Genomic DNA, 20,321 nt, shown 5'->3' with positions numbered 1-20,321 from the left:
TACATGCTTTTTCCAGAAACATCTGGTGCTGTTCCTACTGCTGGTACACCCTGTTTTAGAGCCTGCTATGGCATCCTCCCAAGCTGCGCGACGAGATGCAAGTAATGATGCGAGTCGAAATGCAAGTCAAGTTGCAAGTCGACATGCCAGTAGTGATGCAAGTCGAGATGCCATTAGTGATGCAAGTCGAGATGGAAGTCGAGGTGGAAGTCGAGATGCAAGTCAAGATGCAAGTAGTGATGCAAGTCGAGATGCCAGTCGAGATGGAAGTCGAGATGCAAGTCGAGATGCAAGTCGAGATGCCATTAGTGATGCAAGTCGAGATGCAAGTCGAGATGCCAGTCAGGATGCAAGTCGTGATGCCAGTAGTGATGCAAGTCGAGATGCAAGTCGAGATGCAAGTCGAGATGCCATTAACGATGCAAGTCGAGATGCCAGTCGAGATGCCAGTCGAAATGCCATTAGTGATGCAAGTCGAGAGGCAATTCGAGATGCAAGTCGAGATACCAGTCGAGATGCAAGTCGAGATGCCATTAGTGATGCAAGTCGAGATGCCAGTCGAGATGGAAGTCATGATGCGAGCCGAGATGTCAGTCGAGATGCAAGTCGAGATGCCAAAAGTGATGCAAGACGAGATACATGTCAAGATGCGAGTCAAGATAGGTGTGAACCGTGTCGCTGTTCTTTTTGTGGAGAGAAGGTTAAAGCTGATTGTTCGTATCGGAAACTAGACAAGGTCCCATCACATCTGTTACCCAACATAACTGAGCTCAATCTTTTAGGAAACAACATCCATCGTTTGGAAAATAGATCTCTCAGTTATCCAAATCTTACCATATGTAGTATATCTTCAAATAGACTGAAACATATTGAACTTGATGCCTTTCAACAACTAAGAAACCTTGAGATTTTGCACCTTGATAATAATGATTTGATAATAACAGAGGTCTTTCGTCACAGACTGTTTAAACATCAGACAAAACTTAAGAAGCTCTATATTAACCAAAATGTTAAATCTCGCCCTTACGATGCTAGCGTAAACCTAACATTAGAATGTAGACACCCAAAAAGTGTATTCGAATATAGAACAAATTCCAGTTTCATTCTGAAAGACATTCATCATATTGGGAATACATTTGGACACAATTCTTACCAAGGTTGTGCTTTCAAAGATTTAGTATCATTAGAAGAATTATACATTGATGGACCGGAAGAACTATATTTTGGCAAGGAATTCAAGAATCTGAAGCACCTACGGTCACTATCACTTGGGGGGCGAGTTTAGGACATGTTACACGCGTTGCTTGAGGAATGACTCATTTGAGAATGTGCCTCACTTGCAGAATCTGGATGTGTCTTTCTGCCTGTTGGTTGACATTGAACTAGCATCTTTTGAAGTGTTAAAGAATCTTAGTAACCTCCAAATGTTACATAACAGATACCTAGGAATTCCAAAAATGGGACAAGCTATGTATGGATTGCAGAACTCCTCTCTGAGAGTGCTAAACGTAAACAAAATATGCCGAATAATGGGGCTTAGTACTATGTTGACAGCTAAAGATACTCAATATCTGAAGAATATGAAATTAGAGGAATTGTACATTGAAGGAAACAGAATAGAAATAATTGATAGAAATATAATGATTAACCTTCCAACATCTCTCAGAAGAATATCTATCAGAGATAATCACCTTTCGTTTGGTCTTTACATGATGGAATTGTCCATGCTGACAAATTTGGAGTGGCTGGATACTGCCTATCAAGGGACATCGTATGTTTCCTTCTTTGATACCGCAAGCCTTCATTCACGTCACCTTCTGCAGCTGTATGGATATTACAAACCTTCCAGTCACAATGTTACAATTTATGTGCCTCCAAATGTTACATTTATCGATGTAAGTCATTCCAAAATGGCCTATGAAGTTATACGTTTCGAAATCGGCCCAAACAAACTTCGTGAAGCAGATTTATCATTTAATTATTTTACCAGGTGGATGGGTCCTATCATAGGGCTAACACACCTGGAAAAATTAGATGCTTCTAATAATTTCTGTGAATACCTAGCAGAAGGAGTGTTTACATACTTTCCATCTTTAAAAAATCTTGATATCAGTTCCAATTACCTTGGCTATACCCTGACGAATGACACATTTGGTGCAATGCCTTTGTTAGAATATCTCGACTTATCAAATAATAAGATAAGTTCACTTCCAAAGCTAATCTTCAAGAACACAAGTCAGCTTAAAACCATAAGAATTGATTCAAATTATTTGTTGTCATGGAATACAGAAATAAACAATTTTCATATGACAGTAATAAATTTATCAAGAAACACCTTTGACGAAGTTCCACTTCTGTTGCGTTATCAGGTCAGTTGCATGGTAAGTAGGGATTTTCAGCTGTACTTTAATGACAACCCTCTCAAGTGCAATTGCTTAACTTTGACTTCATTGAAATGGATGAGAGATCATGCTTCGAAATTACATAATCTTGATGGCATCAGCTGCCTTGATGACAGAAACAGACGACTATTCTTGAAAGACATCCATCAAATCATCTTCGAGCTTGACAAAAAGTGTACCTCCTACCTAGGTATTTCTATCGGGGTTCTCTGTCTTGTGATGCTAGTTCTCTGTTTGTGCATAACAGGTATCGTGTACAGGTTCAGATGGAAACTGAGGTATCTTTACTATCTCATACGGATGAAACACAGGGGTTATCTTGCCGCTGGGGAGGAAGAAGAGGGCGGGCCACAGTTTGAGTTTGATGCCTTCATTTCATACGCTGACGAAGACCGTGGGTTTGTTGTTGAGAACATGAGGCAGATATTGGAGGGACAGCATGGCCTTCGGCTCTGTATCCATCATCGAGACTTTCTCGTGGGGGAAGCTATTGCTGCCAACATCCTAAACGCTGTGAAATCCAGCAGGAAGACCGTGATCGTCCTGTCAACGAACTTCTTGAGGAGCTACTGGTGTAAGTATGAAGTGGAGATGGCGAAAATGGAGAGTATTTACACTGGACGAAACACACTGCTGGTGGTAGTCCTGGAGAATATCCCTGTGAAGGACCTGACCCCTGCTATTGTGGAGCTGATGCGTCAAGACTCCTACGTAGAGTACACAGATGATCGGGAAGGTCAGGAGGTATTTTGGCAAAATCTTGAACGTGCTCTACATATTGTGTAGTTGGCTGTTTAGATGTAGGAGCATGATCTGTGGGATTGTAGATGTTTCACAATTGATCTGACCTTTTAAATTTTCTACTTTCTTACATTTTACTTCAATGATACCTGGAGATACATTTTATCATTCATTTCCTTAAATGTGTTGTTGTGGTTTATTGTTGAGGTTGCAGTTTGTTGTGCTTGGATTGATCTTCCCCTTCATATTGTCTTCTCAATAATAACCTGATATATCGAAAGTTTACCATGCATGTGTTATGGTAGGTCTAAGTTTTCATATTGTTACCGTTTTGTTTCTCCTCTGTAACATTATGCTGAGCACACAAGAGGTTGTGACAGAGGTTTCGACTTACATATTCTTCGGTTGCTATACTGGAATGCAGTTAAACTGTACATCTTCATGACTGCGGGACAGGTGTGTCAAGGATATGGAGTTTCAGACGTTTGAAGCTTTCAGATCTCATGTGAGTCACAGAAGGTCTAATAGTGTGTTTTCTATTGCGTGTTACCTTATTATTTTTCCTGTAGAATTATGTAGGGCATATCACATGAGGGTGTGGCAGAGATGTTTGACTTTACATTATCGTTCTACTGATGTTTTGGCATGCACTCAACTGTAACTTTGATCTGTAGGAGAGAGGAGTGTTAAGCACAAGTTTTTGAAATTACCCAAGTTTCGTTTATATTATTTTTGTCCAGTGAGATAAAGGTTGAAACTTACAGATGGCTTTTCAATCCAAAATTAAATAACAAAACCAATTTAATTATATATCCATGTTGTCAGGGGTTTAATTACATTCTTACATGAAGCTTTAATGTACAAAGAGATAAACATGTACATCAATGTGTTAGGCAATTCTCACTGAACACCCATTGCCTTCAAAGCCACAAGACCAGTCTGATGTACCATTTCATCTCAAATGATATGTTCAAGCAATAATAATTAAATTTTCGTTGTGTTCATTGAAATTCCTGTATTCTGATTAGCTGAATTGGTCACGTGTTATTGCATTCATTCCCAATGAATGTAAAAAATTAAGCCACGCCCATCGAGGCGCACTACTTTTATTACATCGAAAGTTCGGGGAATCCCTATATTACAGCCGAGGGAATTCCCTTTCTGCTCACGTGTATCGTCAGGCACAGGACATTTAGCGACTTTCATGCATATTCATTGTCCAAACAAACCTTTGAAACCGAAGGCCGAGAATGAATGAAAAAGCAAACATGCAGGCTCGCTCGCCTGGTTTTTTTCTGCTCGCCTCGGTTCAACTTTTATGTCTTCGGGTTTCCTTTCTAACTAGCATTTTTCCAACTGTGTTTTACCATAATCAGGGAAGTAATGTTTGAATCTGGCGGTAACTGGCCATGTAATTTGAAACAGCCGCCTTCTCCCGGACATGTCTCTTCAAGTTCGTTACAGTCTGACTGTCTTGTCTTAAGTGACAGGTCCAATGAACATTGTTTTGATCCTGCTCTCCGTTGATTGGCTACTGACAGTGTAGGCGTGTCAATTTATGTGCATAAATTAAACAATCACCTGATTCATGTCACCCCACAGTATGTATTCCTACAACTGGAATGTTTATCAATCTCGTCAATTTTTTCTGTTTTGATATATACAACTGTTTTTGGTTTAACTATTGTAGATAAAACATGTTTTATGCTGTCGTATTTAATTATAAGCATTGACTGTGTATTTTTTTCGTTTCATTGAGGTATGATTCGAAAAACCAATGTGCAAACTTTTGTAAGAATCCGCTACGCGGATTCATAGGGTTTGCACATTGGTTTTTCGATTCATATCTCAATGAACGGAAACAATTACACAGTCAATCCTTAAATATATTCCTATTGTTCACATGATTCTTGCTTAGTTTTATCGACTGTATCTATGAACATGATTGTAATTTTTACGTTTGTTAAAGAATGATAAATAAATATGTTTGCTTTCAACTGAAGTAAAGAAATTCTTTCCACAAGAGTGAGTGAGTGATACTCAACACTGCAGTGACCAATATCCCAACAACATGCATACTTGTACCATAAGGGACAGTAGATACTCGAGTCTGGACAAGAAATTCAATGGTAAAAATGACATGTGGCACCTAGGTCCAGCTTGGCTATGAAGTATATGTTAACAAGGAGTTATCAATATTTGACACTGAGCAGTTTCAACCATATTTGTTCTATGCATGGCCAATACAGTATGTGACAAATCCGTCCTGAGATACTGATTTAATCATTGCATTGCAAAGTGTCATGTATCTTATGAATGTTCATCCATTCCAAACACCTGAATGTGATCCTTATTCTGTACTCGTGGATCATTTAAGGGCAATACAACAGCCTGATAATGAATGCTGCAAAACCGATAAACGCCTTCTACCAGTCATAATAAAAAGGAAAGCGTACCAGTTTTCACTTTCATGATTTCTTGGCAGCTTCCAAGTAATCTTCTTGGAAGTCAGTACACCAAATGCAATTCTCGCAACGCATTGACTGGGGACATGGAACGCTTATTCACCACACGAAAGGACAGTATTTCCCATAAGTATTCACGCTTGTAAATGAAGGTGTAATCCGAGGTCTATTTGACAAACGCGTGAAAAATATGCATCGTTTGGCCGAGGTGTCTGATGAACGTGCGACCGGATAAAGGGAAGTGTATATGCCATTGACCAGATGGAAAAATGTCAGCTTGCATAACAGTGTTTTACTTAGTCAGGCCCTTGGCGCTTTTAGGTTATTGAGATTGTTGGAGCATTGATGCCAACTGAATCAACATGTGTAAAATTAAGACAATATGTGAGCCCGAATTTGTCAGATGGTGGAAAAATATATGATCACCTTGTTTTAGATTCGGTAATATGAAAACTATTCAAATACATACGAAAAACCACAGGCACTAAAACATTTGAAAATTTACAAAGAGAAGTGTTTCCTAGCACAGAGAATGCCCATTTTTCAAACCCTTGCACATTAAAAAAATAGTCCAAATGTTCGAAGCCATGAGAATAAAAAATGTAAAATGGAAAAGTAAATGTTTACTTAGGTATTAACCTCTGAAAAGTTCAGCACATCCGGTCATAGCTTATATGGCAATAACGACAATGACGGATGATGATCAAATGTTTCATATGTGTAGGTGTATAGAAAATATACACCCAAAGTAAGTTCACATCTGCAATCATACGCAGATCATTGCATGCACTTCTTACTGTGTTCATGGTTTGGGTCCTGTACAAACGTTAGGCGACACGAATTACGTTCTTGATAACTAATTTATCAATGGAAGTTGTAACTCAAATAATGCCACAATAAACTGAAATGTAAGCACCCAAATACAAGGTAGCAGAAAGGTTCAATGTAGTTTTCAATAAATAAATATAAGGAACGCCAAAACAGGATAATCACAGTAAGCCTTGCTTTGAGAATAATTAAGTTAAACCCACGAAGGTTATTTAAATAACATGAACAGTTTGTTGTATTGTCCCTTGTGTTTCACATAAATCCAAACATCAAAGTAAAACAAACAAGAATTACATCGAATTGGACGCCACAAGTATGGTGTCGGAAAGACCCTCCGGTTAACCTCCATAAGTTAAGGCAACTGCTGTCAAGTTTGAAGGTCAGGTTTAAGATGCGTCATGGTAAAATGCAAAATGATTGTTGAATGTCGGCATTCCTTCTGTGTGATCCACCTGAATGGAAGATCTGCGTTCTATATGTGGTTTACAGGTTTATCAAGACCAAGTAACAGCCAAAGGGAATAATACTGCACAGCGCTTGAGCATTTGCCACTATATAAGCATTGCCTCAAATATTTGTAAATATTTGAATGACATATGTGTTTGGAATAAAGATCTGGGGTTTACCCCAGATGGATGGAATAAATTCTGACGCTGAAAGGTATTTGCTTAATCTACTAAGAATATGAAATGTCTGTAATGATGTATAAATCATTGTTACTCATAATCCAACACATACAGGCAAATGGGTAAAATACATACAAAATTAAAACGTTATATTTCATAACCAGTTACACACTAGTCATTTCAGTGTCAGGAGTAGCACATGACGTCGATACTAAGAGCGTCTCCAAGGATATATAGCTTAAAACATGTGACAAAAACTGTGGTGCTCAATAGTGAAGTGCATCCAGGTGGGTACGTTGGGTCGGCGTGTCTAACATTGGTGCTCAATACGGAGTTGATCCACATCCAGGTGGGTACGTTGGGTCGGCATGTCTAACATTGGTGCTCAATACGGAGTTGATCCGTATCCGGGTGGGTACGTTGGGTCGGCATGTCTAAAATTGGTGCTCAATACGGAGTTGATCCGTATTCAGGTGTGTACGTTGGGTCGGCATGTCTTACATTGGTGCTCAATACGGAGTTGATCCACATCAAGGTGGGTACGTTGGGTCGGCATGTCTAACATTGGTGCTCAATACGGAGTTGATCCACATCAAGGTTGGTACGTTGGGTCGGCATGTCTAACATTGGTGCTCAATACGGAGTTGATCCGTATCCAGGTGGGTACGTTGGGTCGGCATGTCTAACATTGGTGCTCAATACGGAGTTGATCCGTATCCAGGTGGGTACGTTGGGTCGACGTATCTGAACGCCGTCGGTATATTAACTCCCCCCACAGACGCTGAGTCGATAGGGGGGCGCTTCCTGGAGACACCAGGTTTGGGTTCAGCTCCTGATATGGAGGATGCACTGGGGAACTGAATGTTCATCGATGCAGCTTTACCTCTGAGGTCAGTACTTGGTCTGATTTTTATTGAGGTCTTGAAGACCGGTCCCAGTGATCCGTCGGGCTTTGTAATGAATACTTTCTTGGTGATTCTTTTCGCTGTGGACTTCTTCTGGTACTTCCGGCCACACACGATATAGACAACCAAGCCGATGATTATCATCACCCCTAAGGCCCCTAGTACCCAACCAATCACGTTGTTGTTGGTTTCTTTACGGTCAGATTTGGGCGCCTGGGTAACTACGGCAAAGCTGCTGTAAGATGCTGAAGGACGAAAAACATTATATTAGCAACAACAAAATATTTTCAAATCGTTCTGATCATCGCGAGTCTCATTTCAACATACAGTAAACTACTGTTGTAACGAACGTAGAGCGACCACTAAATTTAGTTCGTTATAACCGAAGTTCGTTATGCGCATATAAACAACATATATACAGTGTATATAAAATAAAATGGACGGGACCAAAAACAGTTCGTAATATCCGTCAGTTCGTTATAAGCGTGTTTGTTATAAACGTAGTTTACAGTATGTTAATTTCCTTTATCATAGCAGTAAATATATTTTCATTTTGTCTTGTAACCAATCCGAATTTTATATCAATGTCAAGTTTGCACGTTATTGAGGAAAGGGTTCTCTTTCCGGTATGATAAAAATCACAATTAAACCGAGACGAGAAATTAATAAATTCGAAACCAGAGGCTATGAACAATGTTACAGTCATATCACGACTTGACAAATTAATGTGGGAACACGGGACGGGTAGGTTGCTGACCAACCCAGAAACGTTACCAGAACACGCAAGCAAAGGTTTCTGGCTCGCAGCATCACAATGCGTATTGCGGCGCCCCAAACGACTGGGTCATCCGTACCCCCAGTGCCACTGGGCGCTACAGGAACATACAGGTTCCCCACAGCGTGTCGTACACTCTACATACCCCAGTATTTAATGACAAATCCCTTGTACGTGACGCTGTAGTCACTGTTGAAGTATAACTTGAGGTCAGGTCCTGTGGACGAGAAGGATATGTCCGGAGCTGACAAGTCACCACATAATCGATCAACGAGAGAACTTGTGTTAGCTGCAAAACAAACATACAATGTCACTCGGATCCACTCGGGGCCTCTTGGGTTATTTCGCTATTTACAAAGTATTGCATGAAACTCCCATTTACAGATGTTGTGTAACTTCACAGTATAGTACGTATGGATGGGACGATGTTTATGATGCGTGATATAACTGTTTACTTAACATAGAGAGGGCGATGTTTATGATGCGTAACTTCACTGTATAGTTAACATAGAGAGGACGATGTTTATGATTCGTAATATAACTGTATACTTAGCATAGAAAGGACGTTGTATATGTTGCGTAATATAACTGTATACTTAGCATAGAGAGGACGATGTTTATGATGCGTAATTAGAATAGAGGGGACGATGTTTATGATGCATAATATAACTGTATACTTAACATAGAGAGGACGATGTTTATGATGCGTAATTAGCATCGAGGGGACGATGTTTATGATGCGTAATATAACTGTATACTTAACATTGAGAGGACGCTGTTTATGATGCGTAATTAGCATAGAGAGGACGATGTTTATGATGCATAATATAACTGTATACTTAACATAGAGAGGACGATGTTTATGATGCGTAATTAGCATCGAGGGGACGATGTTTATGATGCGTAATATAACTGTATACTTAACATTGAGAGGACGATGATTATGATGCGTTATTAGCATAGAGAGGACGATGTTTATGATGCGTAATATAACTGTATACTTAGCATAGAGAGGACGATGTTTATAATGCGTAATATAACTGTATACTTAGCATAGAGAGGACGATGTTAATGATGCGTAATATAACTGTATACCTAGCATAGAGAGGACGATGTTTATGATGCGTAATATAACTGTATACTTAGCATAGAGAGGACGATGTTTATGATGCGTAATATAACTATATACTTAACATAGAAAGGACAATGTGTATGATGCGTAATATAACTGCATAGTTCGTATAGATGAGGAGATGTTTATGTTGCGTAATATAACTGCATAGTTAACTTAGAGAGGACGTTGTTAAAAAGAACTTAATAATGATGCTAATACATTTCGTTTTTATATGTAAGAAACTAGCAAAGGATAAACTTTCAAACAGGTTCAGGACCAACGGAAGAGTGTGTTGTTGCATATGATAGCAACGTGAACGAAGGTTTCAGTGTGGAATCATTCCATTGCTGGCCAAAATAACTTATTGGATTGACCTCAGGTGAACATGAAGTGACGTTTAATTTGACTGAATATAGCCCCTATAGACTTTATAGCACGCTTAATGAAATGAGAATATATTTAAATAAATTAAGTTTAAATTATGCAACATTTTTATGTTCTTTACTTAGTAATGTTTGTTTGTTGTTAAACGATATCCAGCGATATGACTGAGGCCTTCAGATAATCGAATCTGGACCGGAAATTGTTTTAGCAACGAGCCACGTCGTCGGGGTACGATACCACGCAATCAACCAAGGCATATAGCAGTTTGAAAGAGAAATAATAGGTCAGGTTTGTCTTTCCCGTTGACCCAGCGGACATCTATCTCCATATACAATAGTAAAGATCTTCACATCATATATAATTGATTATCGATTATCAGTTATCAAATCAATTATATGCTCCTAGTTACGATTTCCCTTGTGAATAGTTATTCGTTTTCATACGAGTGAATACATGAACTTGTGATTCTTAACACAGAACACAGAAGCGGACGCTCACCGTCAATGACGTCGAGGTAGTCATACGCACAGGAGCTGTGGTCTTCCATCTGGAAGTATTCCACGTTAATGTTGACCACCCAGGCCAGGTGCCCCTGGAGCCGCCTGACCCGAGGTGGTCAGCAGCCACGTCTCCGTGCTGTCGCTGTAACAGTGGGGACATTGCATTGTGAACTGTGGTCTATAATAGTACACGCATCAAGAACAGTGGTCTACAATAGTTCTCCTTATATCAGGTAACAGTCCTGTGTGTGAAAATATGTACTAGACATAAGATTTATAGACTAATAAAATCAACTGTAAGACCGCATGGACCATAAAACCGAATTAAATATGTCTTGGCCCAATCAAAGGCCCTTTTTAAAGTAGTAATGTAATGATATAATACAAAGTGTGTTTCACATGATGGGCGAAATATTTTAATAACGCCAAAAATTAGTTGAATTAAGTTAAAATGAGTTGAATCATGTGTCATGCTTATAATCCCTTAATGTACTTGCGAAACTAAAACTGTTGAGCAAAGGAAAATATGCTCGCCCATGGGCCAAGCCAAAATTTTGTATCATGATACGTAAAGGAATGCATTAAAATATATTTGCGAAACAAACACCTAAGTTTTGTGTAATGGAAAATATTCTCGCCCATGGGCCAAACCTTTTTCTCACCCATGGGCGAACTATTTCAGTATCGCTATAAAATCGTTGAAATCGTGAAAATGAGTTAGATTTTGTGTCATGATACTTGATGGAATACAAGTTAAGTATTTGCGAACCAAAAACATGAGTTTTAAGTAAAGGAAAATATTCTCGCCCATGGGCCAATCTTCGGCCATGGGCACGCCTTTTCTTCCTTAGTATGTTCCCATGAAAACAGCATGCTTATTTTAGTAAATACCTTTGACCGAGACTGGGAAAAGACCGTAGAGTTTCTGGACTTTTGGGTTTCCAGAATTAAAATGGGACATGTTACCGTCATGTTGTCTGATTGTAGATCAAATGTGTGATTTGAACAATCACCGTGTATGACCACGTGGACAATGGCCAAGGGAGCATGTTATGTATTGGTGCTTGGGGATACCAATGGTAACAGTTTATTATAAGAGGAAATTGGTAGTGAATCTCAATATCATGTATTTTGGAAATCTTTAGGGGTTATAATCCTTTCATTCTCTGATGTGATGTGTTTATAATATTCATATTTTTATAGTTTGGTATAATATAATAATAAATAAAACCCATGATATTGATTTTATGGTGTTTGTTATTATATATCATTTTGGGGGGGGTTTAAAGTGGGGTATGTCCTTGAGGGGAACTGGCACCTTGGTTATAGCTTCAGCTTCGAATACAAAATCATTTTATTTACATTTTTGCCAGAGCGATGGTGTAAAAACTGCTGGTTTACCATGTAGGTAGCAGAAGTATCGTAAGTCCCCATGGTACCTAGTATGTGACCTACCTTTGGTTTTTGGTGATCAATAGCCCATTTTTACCTTGTACTGTTATGAATTGTTAAAATTTTATGATGATATGCTAGTTTTAAATCTACATCTGTGATAGTCTAGAGGTTTTACTGTCCTTTGTCGACAGATTTTAATGTCTATAGTTATGTATTATTAATGTACAACTTGATTTAGTCACGATATGGCTGAAATATTGGCGATGTGACAAAAATCTTAACTCACTCACTATTTACATTTTTATTAGATATAAGTGATTGGGAACTTATGCGTTTTAAGCATTATTCCAGCCATGGTGTTTACCCATTTAAAGCACCCGTGTGGTGAATCGAACCCGGGTCTCTCACACGCACGCTCGGGGGCAACATTTATAGCTCAGTCATTTGTTTAAAGTACCGCAATACACTGTGCAGAATTCCCTCCCTTAGGCGTGTTCGAAATCTAAACCTAAACGATTCATGGGGAGATTATGAAATCTATTCGCCACCGAAGAGCATCCTAAAAACTAGTTATATTTCATGAAAAATTGTTTGGTACCGTAAGTTCGTTTCCTTATGTCGTGTGCGTCCCATTATACGTGCAATGGTGATGATGAGTTGGGGATTTTACGTGCGCTTTCCAAGTTATGCGTGTGTCGCACACGGAATACATACACGTGTAAACGTTTCCTGTTGTGTGTGTGGTTTGGGAGGAGGTCACAACTGATGGTGTTCTCGCCCTGACTGAGAAACTGCGTCTAGAATCTGTAATTATAATTAATTTTATAATCAATAAATTAATAATATGATAACAAATAATATTGCCTTTCCTTATATATATATATATATATATATATATATATATATATATATGTATATGTGTGTGTGTGTGTGTGTGTGAAATACACACAGGAACTTGCATCACATTCCGCACCCAGTCAAGCTTGTTGCCTCTCAGGAGTCGCCTCCCTTGCATGCACATTGTCATTGAGCTCTGACGAGAAGAGAGGGTAGACGTATCGCCGGCTCGTCAAGAATGGAGAGTTTTCTTGAGACGTTCAGAAACCTCGACACATCACAGAAAATTCTGTATGTTTTTGGAGGTGCTGCAGTAACCGCCGTGTCGCTCGTCGCCATAAGGAAACTCACGCTAAAGTATGTTCTCGTCCCTCACAGATACCTAATGCAGTTGATACACTCGCAGTCAACCGGTGAAGAGATAAATTTGATACCCATGACAATTGACTGGGTATTGATGAGGTTTTAACCATTCGTGGAGACGAATGGCGTGGCTGTCCGTTAAAGAGTGCTGAAAATATAATACTCTGTAATTTAAGTTATCATTGTGTCTTTTTCTCTTTGGGAAACCTCAACTATGTCGCAAACGGAAGATTTCCCGCAAGTAAAATTGATTTTGTGATGTATCTTCAGGAAATGACGGGATTGGGTGAATAGGGGTGGTTATTTGCAGTAATGATGTTGTTTCGCTGTATAGAGAGGAGAAGCGTAAGGACTACCCCCGAGATACAGTGATCCTTCATCAGATCGGCAGAGGTCCCTATGCCCCAAGCATGACGCCATTTGCTGTGAAGCTTGAGACCTACCTCCGGATGGCCAGGATACCCTACCAGGTAGGCGAACCCACGTTGGGTGCGATTGACATAACACTCGTAGTTATACAGTAACTCATGCAATGTTCTCAACTAATGATAATCGTCATTGTGACCTGGCTGATTGCGTGTATCCTTGTGGTTGGGTCGTTGCTCATACTATCGGTCAGTAAAGAACATTGAAGAGAAACCATATTTCGGATTTCTCTTTTGGAAATCTTGAGATAATCACCTTGTCGAATGAATCGGATTCACGTTCAAGATTATTGCACTTCTATAATATGTACATATATAATATGTATGTGTCTGTATGACTAATGCTGGCTGTATAGTGCTAGCCCTCCGGGATTCCTTGTCACAGTTTAACATGGATACCACACTCATACACAGTCTAATGACTTCGAGCCGATCAGTCCTTGTTTTAGCCCCTTAATGTCGAACAACAGGTGCCATCTTTTAACTTCTTTTGGAGGGACGTGCACAACGACCTTCCGCTCTCCCGATTGAATGGCGAAACATACTCATTACTTAGAGTATCCTGTATCATGTTCTGTAATTCACACATATAATAATTAGTCCCCGTTTGGCGGGCACGGGTGGCCCAGTCGTCTAAGGCGCCGCGATTCGCTGTGCAGAGTTGCGTCCCTTGGGCACGCCAGAAACCTATGATTGTGGGTTCGAATCCCGGTTCGCCCCGATTATGTTTCTAGGTTTGTCAGCACCATACCCGTGCTCGTGGGTTTCACCGACGTGGTAAACGTCTGGGACCTACATCACTTCGGGCTTTCCTCCCACAGTAAGCTGACACGCCGCGATATAACTGGAATACTGTTTAAAGCGGCGTTAAAACCAAACTCACTCACTCACTTGTCCCCGTTTGATCTCCACACAGTTCCTCATTTCTGGTCACATTTTCACAGAACGTCCATGGGATGAGACCGTCACCTAAGGGCAAGGTCCCCTGGATTGAATACAATGGACAACCGATGGGGGACTCTACGCTGTGTATCCAATTCCTCAACCAGAAGCTTGGGGTAGACCTGAACAAGCATCTGAGTCCCGCTGACAAAGGGGTAGCGCAGGCGATGCAGGTCATGACGGAGGAACATCTGTACTGGTACGTCAACGCGTTTTAGTAAATGGGTGAATGAATGTGGAGAGATTTACAACTCACGAACCAAATTCCATCCCTATCACTGCTAGGGACACATTGTAAGCATGTGGGGAGTGAAAGTGAGTGTAACACCACTTTGAACAGTACGCCAGTTATTTCACGGCGTCTCAACTTAATGTCGAGGGAGTGCTTTCTTTTGGCATCACGCATGATTTCTAAACACCTCAATCCTTATAAAACTGGTGTCATGTGCAGAAAGTGACTGCCATTCCATGTATTTCGGTCACGTATTACTTCAGATCTTCCAGTCTTCGGATAACGTTTGCTTCCTTTAGGACATCTATGATGTTTACAGAACACAGTGTCGACTCCCTGTACTTATCCCCTTTATGAGTGATCACTGGTGAAGTACTGTGGTCACTAATGGGTTGAAGGTGGGAAGCCTCTGGAGGATGACGAGTTGGTTGATCTGAAGGGTCATCGCACCGTTTACCTATAAATTAAGATGACATGCATCAACCAAGTCAGCGAGCCTGGCCCCCCATTCCCGTAATTCGCCTCTCACGACAAACATTGGTTGCTGAAGACTCATTCTAACCCGGATCTTCACGGGATGCATCTTTCAAAAAACGCCGGTCGACTGAAATAATGCCGATGCGTCGTTACATCCCTACTCACCCACACCTGACTACGTTTTGAATGTGTGTATTGCAAAGTAGTTCCAGATATAATAATGTCAATATGATTTGAAATGATTCCATTCCAGGTTGCTTGCTCTCATTCGCTGGATCTATAGCAGAGACGCATCGTTTATTTTGGAAACGTTTAAATTCACGAAGTTTATTTTGTGGATGATTCGACGAAATGTTAAAAAACAAACGTGGAATCAGGGACTGGGTCGCCACACGGAGGAGGAGATAGTCGAGATGATGAACAAGGATATCCAGTCTCTCTCCGACTTTATAGGTACGTCGTGTCTTCCAATAAATAGTTACTTGTCAATCTTGAAGCGTCTCTTTGAAAAAGTAACCGCGTACTTTGTCGTGGATAGATTCCTGGCTAGAATAGGTCCCCTATGCTTGTCGTAAGAGGCGTTCAAATGAATCTGGTGGTAAGTTCGGTGACTTGGTTGATAGTATGTCACCGTAACCCGACGGCGTGGATCATGCTCACACTATCAATCACTAGATTGTCTGGTCCAGATTGGATTATTCATAGACCGCCGTCTATAGGTGGAACTTTGCCGAGTTAAGCCTTAAAATAGAAACAAAACAAACTCTATGTCAGCTTGCGTTCCTTTGAAAACCTTAAGTGATACACTTTGGTAACACCCATGAGCACGGGTATGGTGCAGAGAAACCAAGCAAAATTATCTGAGCAAATCTTGGATTCGAACCCACGATCATAGCCTCCTGGCACTCCTAGGTGACGAAATTCTTGCAGCAAATTGCTTCGCCTTCGACGAGTTAATTCCGCATGCCTCCAGAATGGTAGGGATTCTCTTGGGTGAGATATTTTCATGTTTAGGATGTTTTTTACCCGGGTTAGAATAGGTCTGCAGAACCCATGCTTTCCGTAAAAGGCAACTGTGCTTGTTGTAAGAGGCGACTAACGGGATCGGATGGTCACGCTCACTGACTTGGTTGATGCATGTCATCGTATCACATTTGCGAATATGCTCCTGGTGTCAATCACTGGTTTGTCTGGTCCAGAATCGATTATTTACATATTGTAGTTATCAAGCTCGAATATTGCAGAGGGCGGCGTTAAAGAACAAACAAACAAAGGAATGTTTTGTTTATGCAATGATCTTGCCAATTACCCCTAACCGGATGGACAATTGATTTAGAAATCCCTTAAAAATATTTATTCAAATTTTTACTCTACGTCGACCACCTTTGTGAAAATGGTCAGTCCATCAACAGTTTGGGACAAAAATCTCTAAACAACAGCGGCCAGAAACATTGAGGACCTTTTATCATCGATGGTGCGTGGAAGTCATAAAGAGAATCCCCACCAGGTTAACATTTGTCCCTTTATTACATAATTTGCCGCGGTTTATACATGTTCTGGCCTTACAATATCACGTAGCTGAAGGTACCAGGACAATTATTCATTGATGCAACATTCTGTGCACTAGGGAGGAAGAGGTTCCTGATGGGGGATGAGCCCGGTGAAGCAGACTGCTCGGTGTTCGGGATGCTGTCGCAGACATACTGGCAGTTTAATGGATCTGGATACGAGAATCTCATAAAAGGTAACACACAGAGAACAGGTATACATTGGTATTAATATAAGTATGTGATCGAATGTATCCCTTAGGAAAGGGTGAGTGAGTTGTGTTTTACGCCGCTGTAAACATCATTCCAGTTATATCACGGCCTGCCTGTCCGCTTAACGTGAGAGGAAAGCCTGAGGGTAAGGTGGTGAGAAACAGGCTCCGGAACCAGGTGATGGGATCATGGCAAAATTCAGGAATGCAATTCAGCGATTTTCGGCTCCTTAGACGATGTTCAGAGAATGTTTACCTTTTGATATTGATTTAAATTTTGCTTTAAAACTTTGGTTGGTATTGTCTGTTCGAAGTTCACATCAAAAGAAACGTGTGATGGTCTTTTTGGAACAAAGTTTTGATAACCTCTTGTTATCTACTAGATAATTATCCCAACTTGGCAGCCTACTGTGAACGTATGAAGGACGCATTCTGGCCGGACTGGGACCAGTGCATCACACACGGCGGAACAAGGGAGGCAACCAAATAAAGGGAGATAACACAGTGACTGATCGTTCGTTTCCTAAAAATGAAACCATGTTGTGTGATCCATAATATGGAGTTACTGAAGTACGGCCATGTATTTACATTTACTTACACTCATAGTGAGACAATTTTCCCACACCCCAACTTTTCTTGTTTTTGTAAGAATCAATAAGAGGACGTTTGGTGGTGGACCCATTTCACTCTTTACCACTCATTATACGAGGGTATTGTTTGTTTGTTTGTTGTTTTAACGCCGCACTCAGCAATATTCCAGCTATACGACGGCGTTCTGTAAAATAATCGAGTTTGAACCAGACAATCCAGTGATTGACATCATGAGCATCGTTCCACGCAATTGGGATCGATGACTTGTATCAACCAAGTCAGGAAGCCTGACCATTCGATCCCGTAAGTCGCAATTTACGACAAGCATATTGGCCTTTTGCGGAAGGTTTGGGTTGTTGAAAACCTATTCTATCCCGGAATCTTCACGGGTAACGGGGATATTGTAATATAATATACTGTCATGTTGTCTGATTGTAGATAGGATGTGTGATGTTAACAATCACCGTGTGTGACCACGTGGACAATGGCCCAGTGAGCATGTTGAGTATTGGTGCTTGGGGATACCAATGGTAACAGTTTACTATTAGAGGAAAGAGAAGTGAATCTCAATATCATGTATATTTGAAATCTGCAGGGGTTTTAATCCTTTCAGTCTCTGATGTGATGTATTTTAATAATCATATTGTTATAGTTTGGTGTAATAAAATAATGAAAACAATATGATATAAATTATGTGGTGTTTGTTGTTATATTTTATATGTGTTTTTGTTTAAAGTGGGGTGTATATATATATATATATATATATATATATATATATATATATATATATATATGTATATTCTCGTCTTCAGCTTCAAATACAAAATTATTTTATTTACATTTTGTTTAGATATACGTGATTTGGAAGTTATGCGTTTCAAGCATTATTCCAGCCATTTTAATCATCCATGGGGGAATCGAACCCATGTCTCGAGATTATTGAATCTCTTCGCCACCAATAAGTATCATACAAACTAGATATCTTTCATGCAAAATTGTTTGGTATCGTTTCGCCGATTATGCGTGCGATATTTACGGTTTGGTATCGTTTCGCCGATTATGCGTGCGATATTAACGGTTTGCCGGGTTAAGGCTGGAGAACACGTGCTTTCTAAGGCGCCGGAATTCGCTGAGCATAGTTACGTCCCTTTTGCGTGCCAGGAACCTGTGATCGTGGGTTCGAATCCTGCTTCGTCCTGATTATGTTTCCAGGTTTGTCAGCACCGTGCTGGTTGGTTTCACCGAAGTCGTAAACGTCTCAGTTGACAATAGTGTTCAAAGCTGCGTTAAACCACTCACTCAACTACTATGTCACTAACACACGGTGTTCAGGTGTAGGCAATGGTCGAAAGTCTTTAAAACAATTATTTGTTTTTGTATAAATTTTCATTTCTGATTTTATTTAAATCAATTAAAGCCGATGACGTCATACCCCAGGCATGCTCTTTGTGGTGGGTGAGTGAGTATGGTTTTACGCCGCTTTTAGCAATATTCCAGCAATATCACGGTTGGGGGACACCAGAAACGGGCTTCACACATTGTACCCATGTCGGTAATCGAACCCGAGACTTTGGCGTGACGAGCGAACTAGACTACCCGACCGCCCCTCTTTGTAATAACGTAGAAGACTATTCTAGAGCATTAGAGCATGGGAAACAGAATCAGTGTGCGTGTCAAGTAGAAGGATGAGTAAAACGGAAGTCGACTCAGAAACCTCAGCATCTAGCCATGATTTAACCTCACCCTCATTCAGTTGACGGTTCATAGTTACATGTATGAAGTTTACAAATATTCTGCACTAATTCACATACAAATTAATTAAATTGTTTGTTTCGTAAAAGTAACTGGTCATGCTCTGTCTTTTCGCTTTCCTCTCTCAGACAAACATCCCAAACTTGCACCTACTTTGAACGTATGAATGAAACATTTTGGCCCGACTGGGACCGGTGCATCACACCCGGTGGAACAAGGGAGGCAACCAAGTAGTAATTACAGATTCACCTCAGTTCCAGGGGGGTTTATAGCTGTGGTTGTGTTGGCATAATACCTATTCAATTATAGCTCTACACAAAGTATATGAATCAGATGTGCCTGATAAAGGTTATCAATGAATAATTATTCCTAAGTGAGTGAGTGAGTGAGTTGGATTTTACGCTACTTTTAGCAATATTCCAGCAATATCACGGCGGGGGACACCAGAAATGGGCCTCACACATTGTACTCATGTCGGGAATCGACCCCGGGCTTCGGCGTGACGAGCGAACGCTTTAACCACTAGGCTACCCGACCGCCCAATTATTCCTAAGACTAGAAACGGAATTAATCTTCTTTTTAGTGATGCAGTACCGTTCGATATGTTAAGGACCCGTAAAGATCCGGGGTGTAAATGGTGACTATGTTTGTCCTAAGAGGCGACCAACAGGACCGGGGTGGTCAGGCTCGCTGACTTTGTTGACGCATATCATCGGATCCCATATGCGTGGATCGATGCTCATGATGTCAATCACTGGTCATATAGCTGGAATATTGCTTGGTGCGGCGTTAGACAACAAACAAACGT

The 20,321-nt window shown here is 40.4% G+C and overlaps 3 protein-coding genes across 3 annotated transcripts in view; all 3 read left to right on the top strand.

Annotated features, from left to right (window-relative positions):
- The window catches only part of LOC125371695 (serine-aspartate repeat-containing protein I-like), a 35,315-nt gene extending 33,940 nt beyond the window's left edge, over positions 1–1,375 (top strand). Inside the window, exons 2-3 of the mRNA XM_048384024.1 lie at positions 17–620; positions 1,344–1,375. Of these exons, the coding sequence (XP_048239981.1) occupies positions 17–620; positions 1,344–1,375 (636 nt within the window). The remainder of the gene's footprint in view (positions 1–16; positions 621–1,343) is intronic.
- The window catches only part of LOC124149525 (toll-like receptor 4), a 36,206-nt gene extending 31,797 nt beyond the window's left edge, over positions 1–4,409 (top strand). The window contains exon 2 of the mRNA XM_046521179.2: positions 17–4,409. Within this exon, the coding sequence (XP_046377135.2) occupies positions 1,425–3,188 (1,764 nt within the window). The 5' untranslated portion in view covers positions 17–1,424 and the 3' untranslated portion in view covers positions 3,189–4,409. The remainder of the gene's footprint in view (positions 1–16) is intronic.
- Positions 4,410–13,149: 8,740 nt separating this feature from the next.
- On the top strand, positions 13,150–18,432 carry LOC124149491 (failed axon connections homolog). The gene is made up of 6 exons (XM_046521119.2): positions 13,150–13,329; positions 13,670–13,805; positions 14,705–14,901; positions 15,665–15,864; positions 17,039–17,155; positions 17,554–18,432. Exons 1-6 carry the CDS (start codon positions 13,211–13,213, stop codon positions 17,658–17,660), a joined length of 876 nt encoding a protein of 291 aa, XP_046377075.1. The 5' UTR covers positions 13,150–13,210; the 3' UTR covers positions 17,661–18,432.
- The last annotated feature ends 1,889 nt before the right edge of the window (positions 18,433–20,321 follow it).

This window comes from Haliotis rufescens, unplaced genomic scaffold (assembly GCF_023055435.1).
Source record: "Haliotis rufescens isolate VD_foot unplaced genomic scaffold, xgHalRufe1.0.p SCAF_1, whole genome shotgun sequence".
In the NCBI taxonomy this organism is placed as follows: domain Eukaryota; kingdom Metazoa; phylum Mollusca; class Gastropoda; order Lepetellida; family Haliotidae; genus Haliotis; species Haliotis rufescens.
This window is presented reverse-complemented; position numbering and strand designations above follow the sequence as displayed.

Coding starts and splice junctions, on each gene's coding strand:
- LOC124149491 (XM_046521119.2), top strand. CDS start 13,211: ATGGAGAGTTTTCTTGAGACGTTCAGAAACCTCGACACATCACAGAAA. Junction 14,902..15,664: donor ACGGAGGAACATCTGTACTG/GTACGTCAACGC, acceptor ATTCCATTCCAG/GTTGCTTGCTCTCATTCGCT. Junction 15,865..17,038: donor GTCTCTCTCCGACTTTATAG/GTACGTCGTGTC, acceptor TCTGTGCACTAG/GGAGGAAGAGGTTCCTGATG.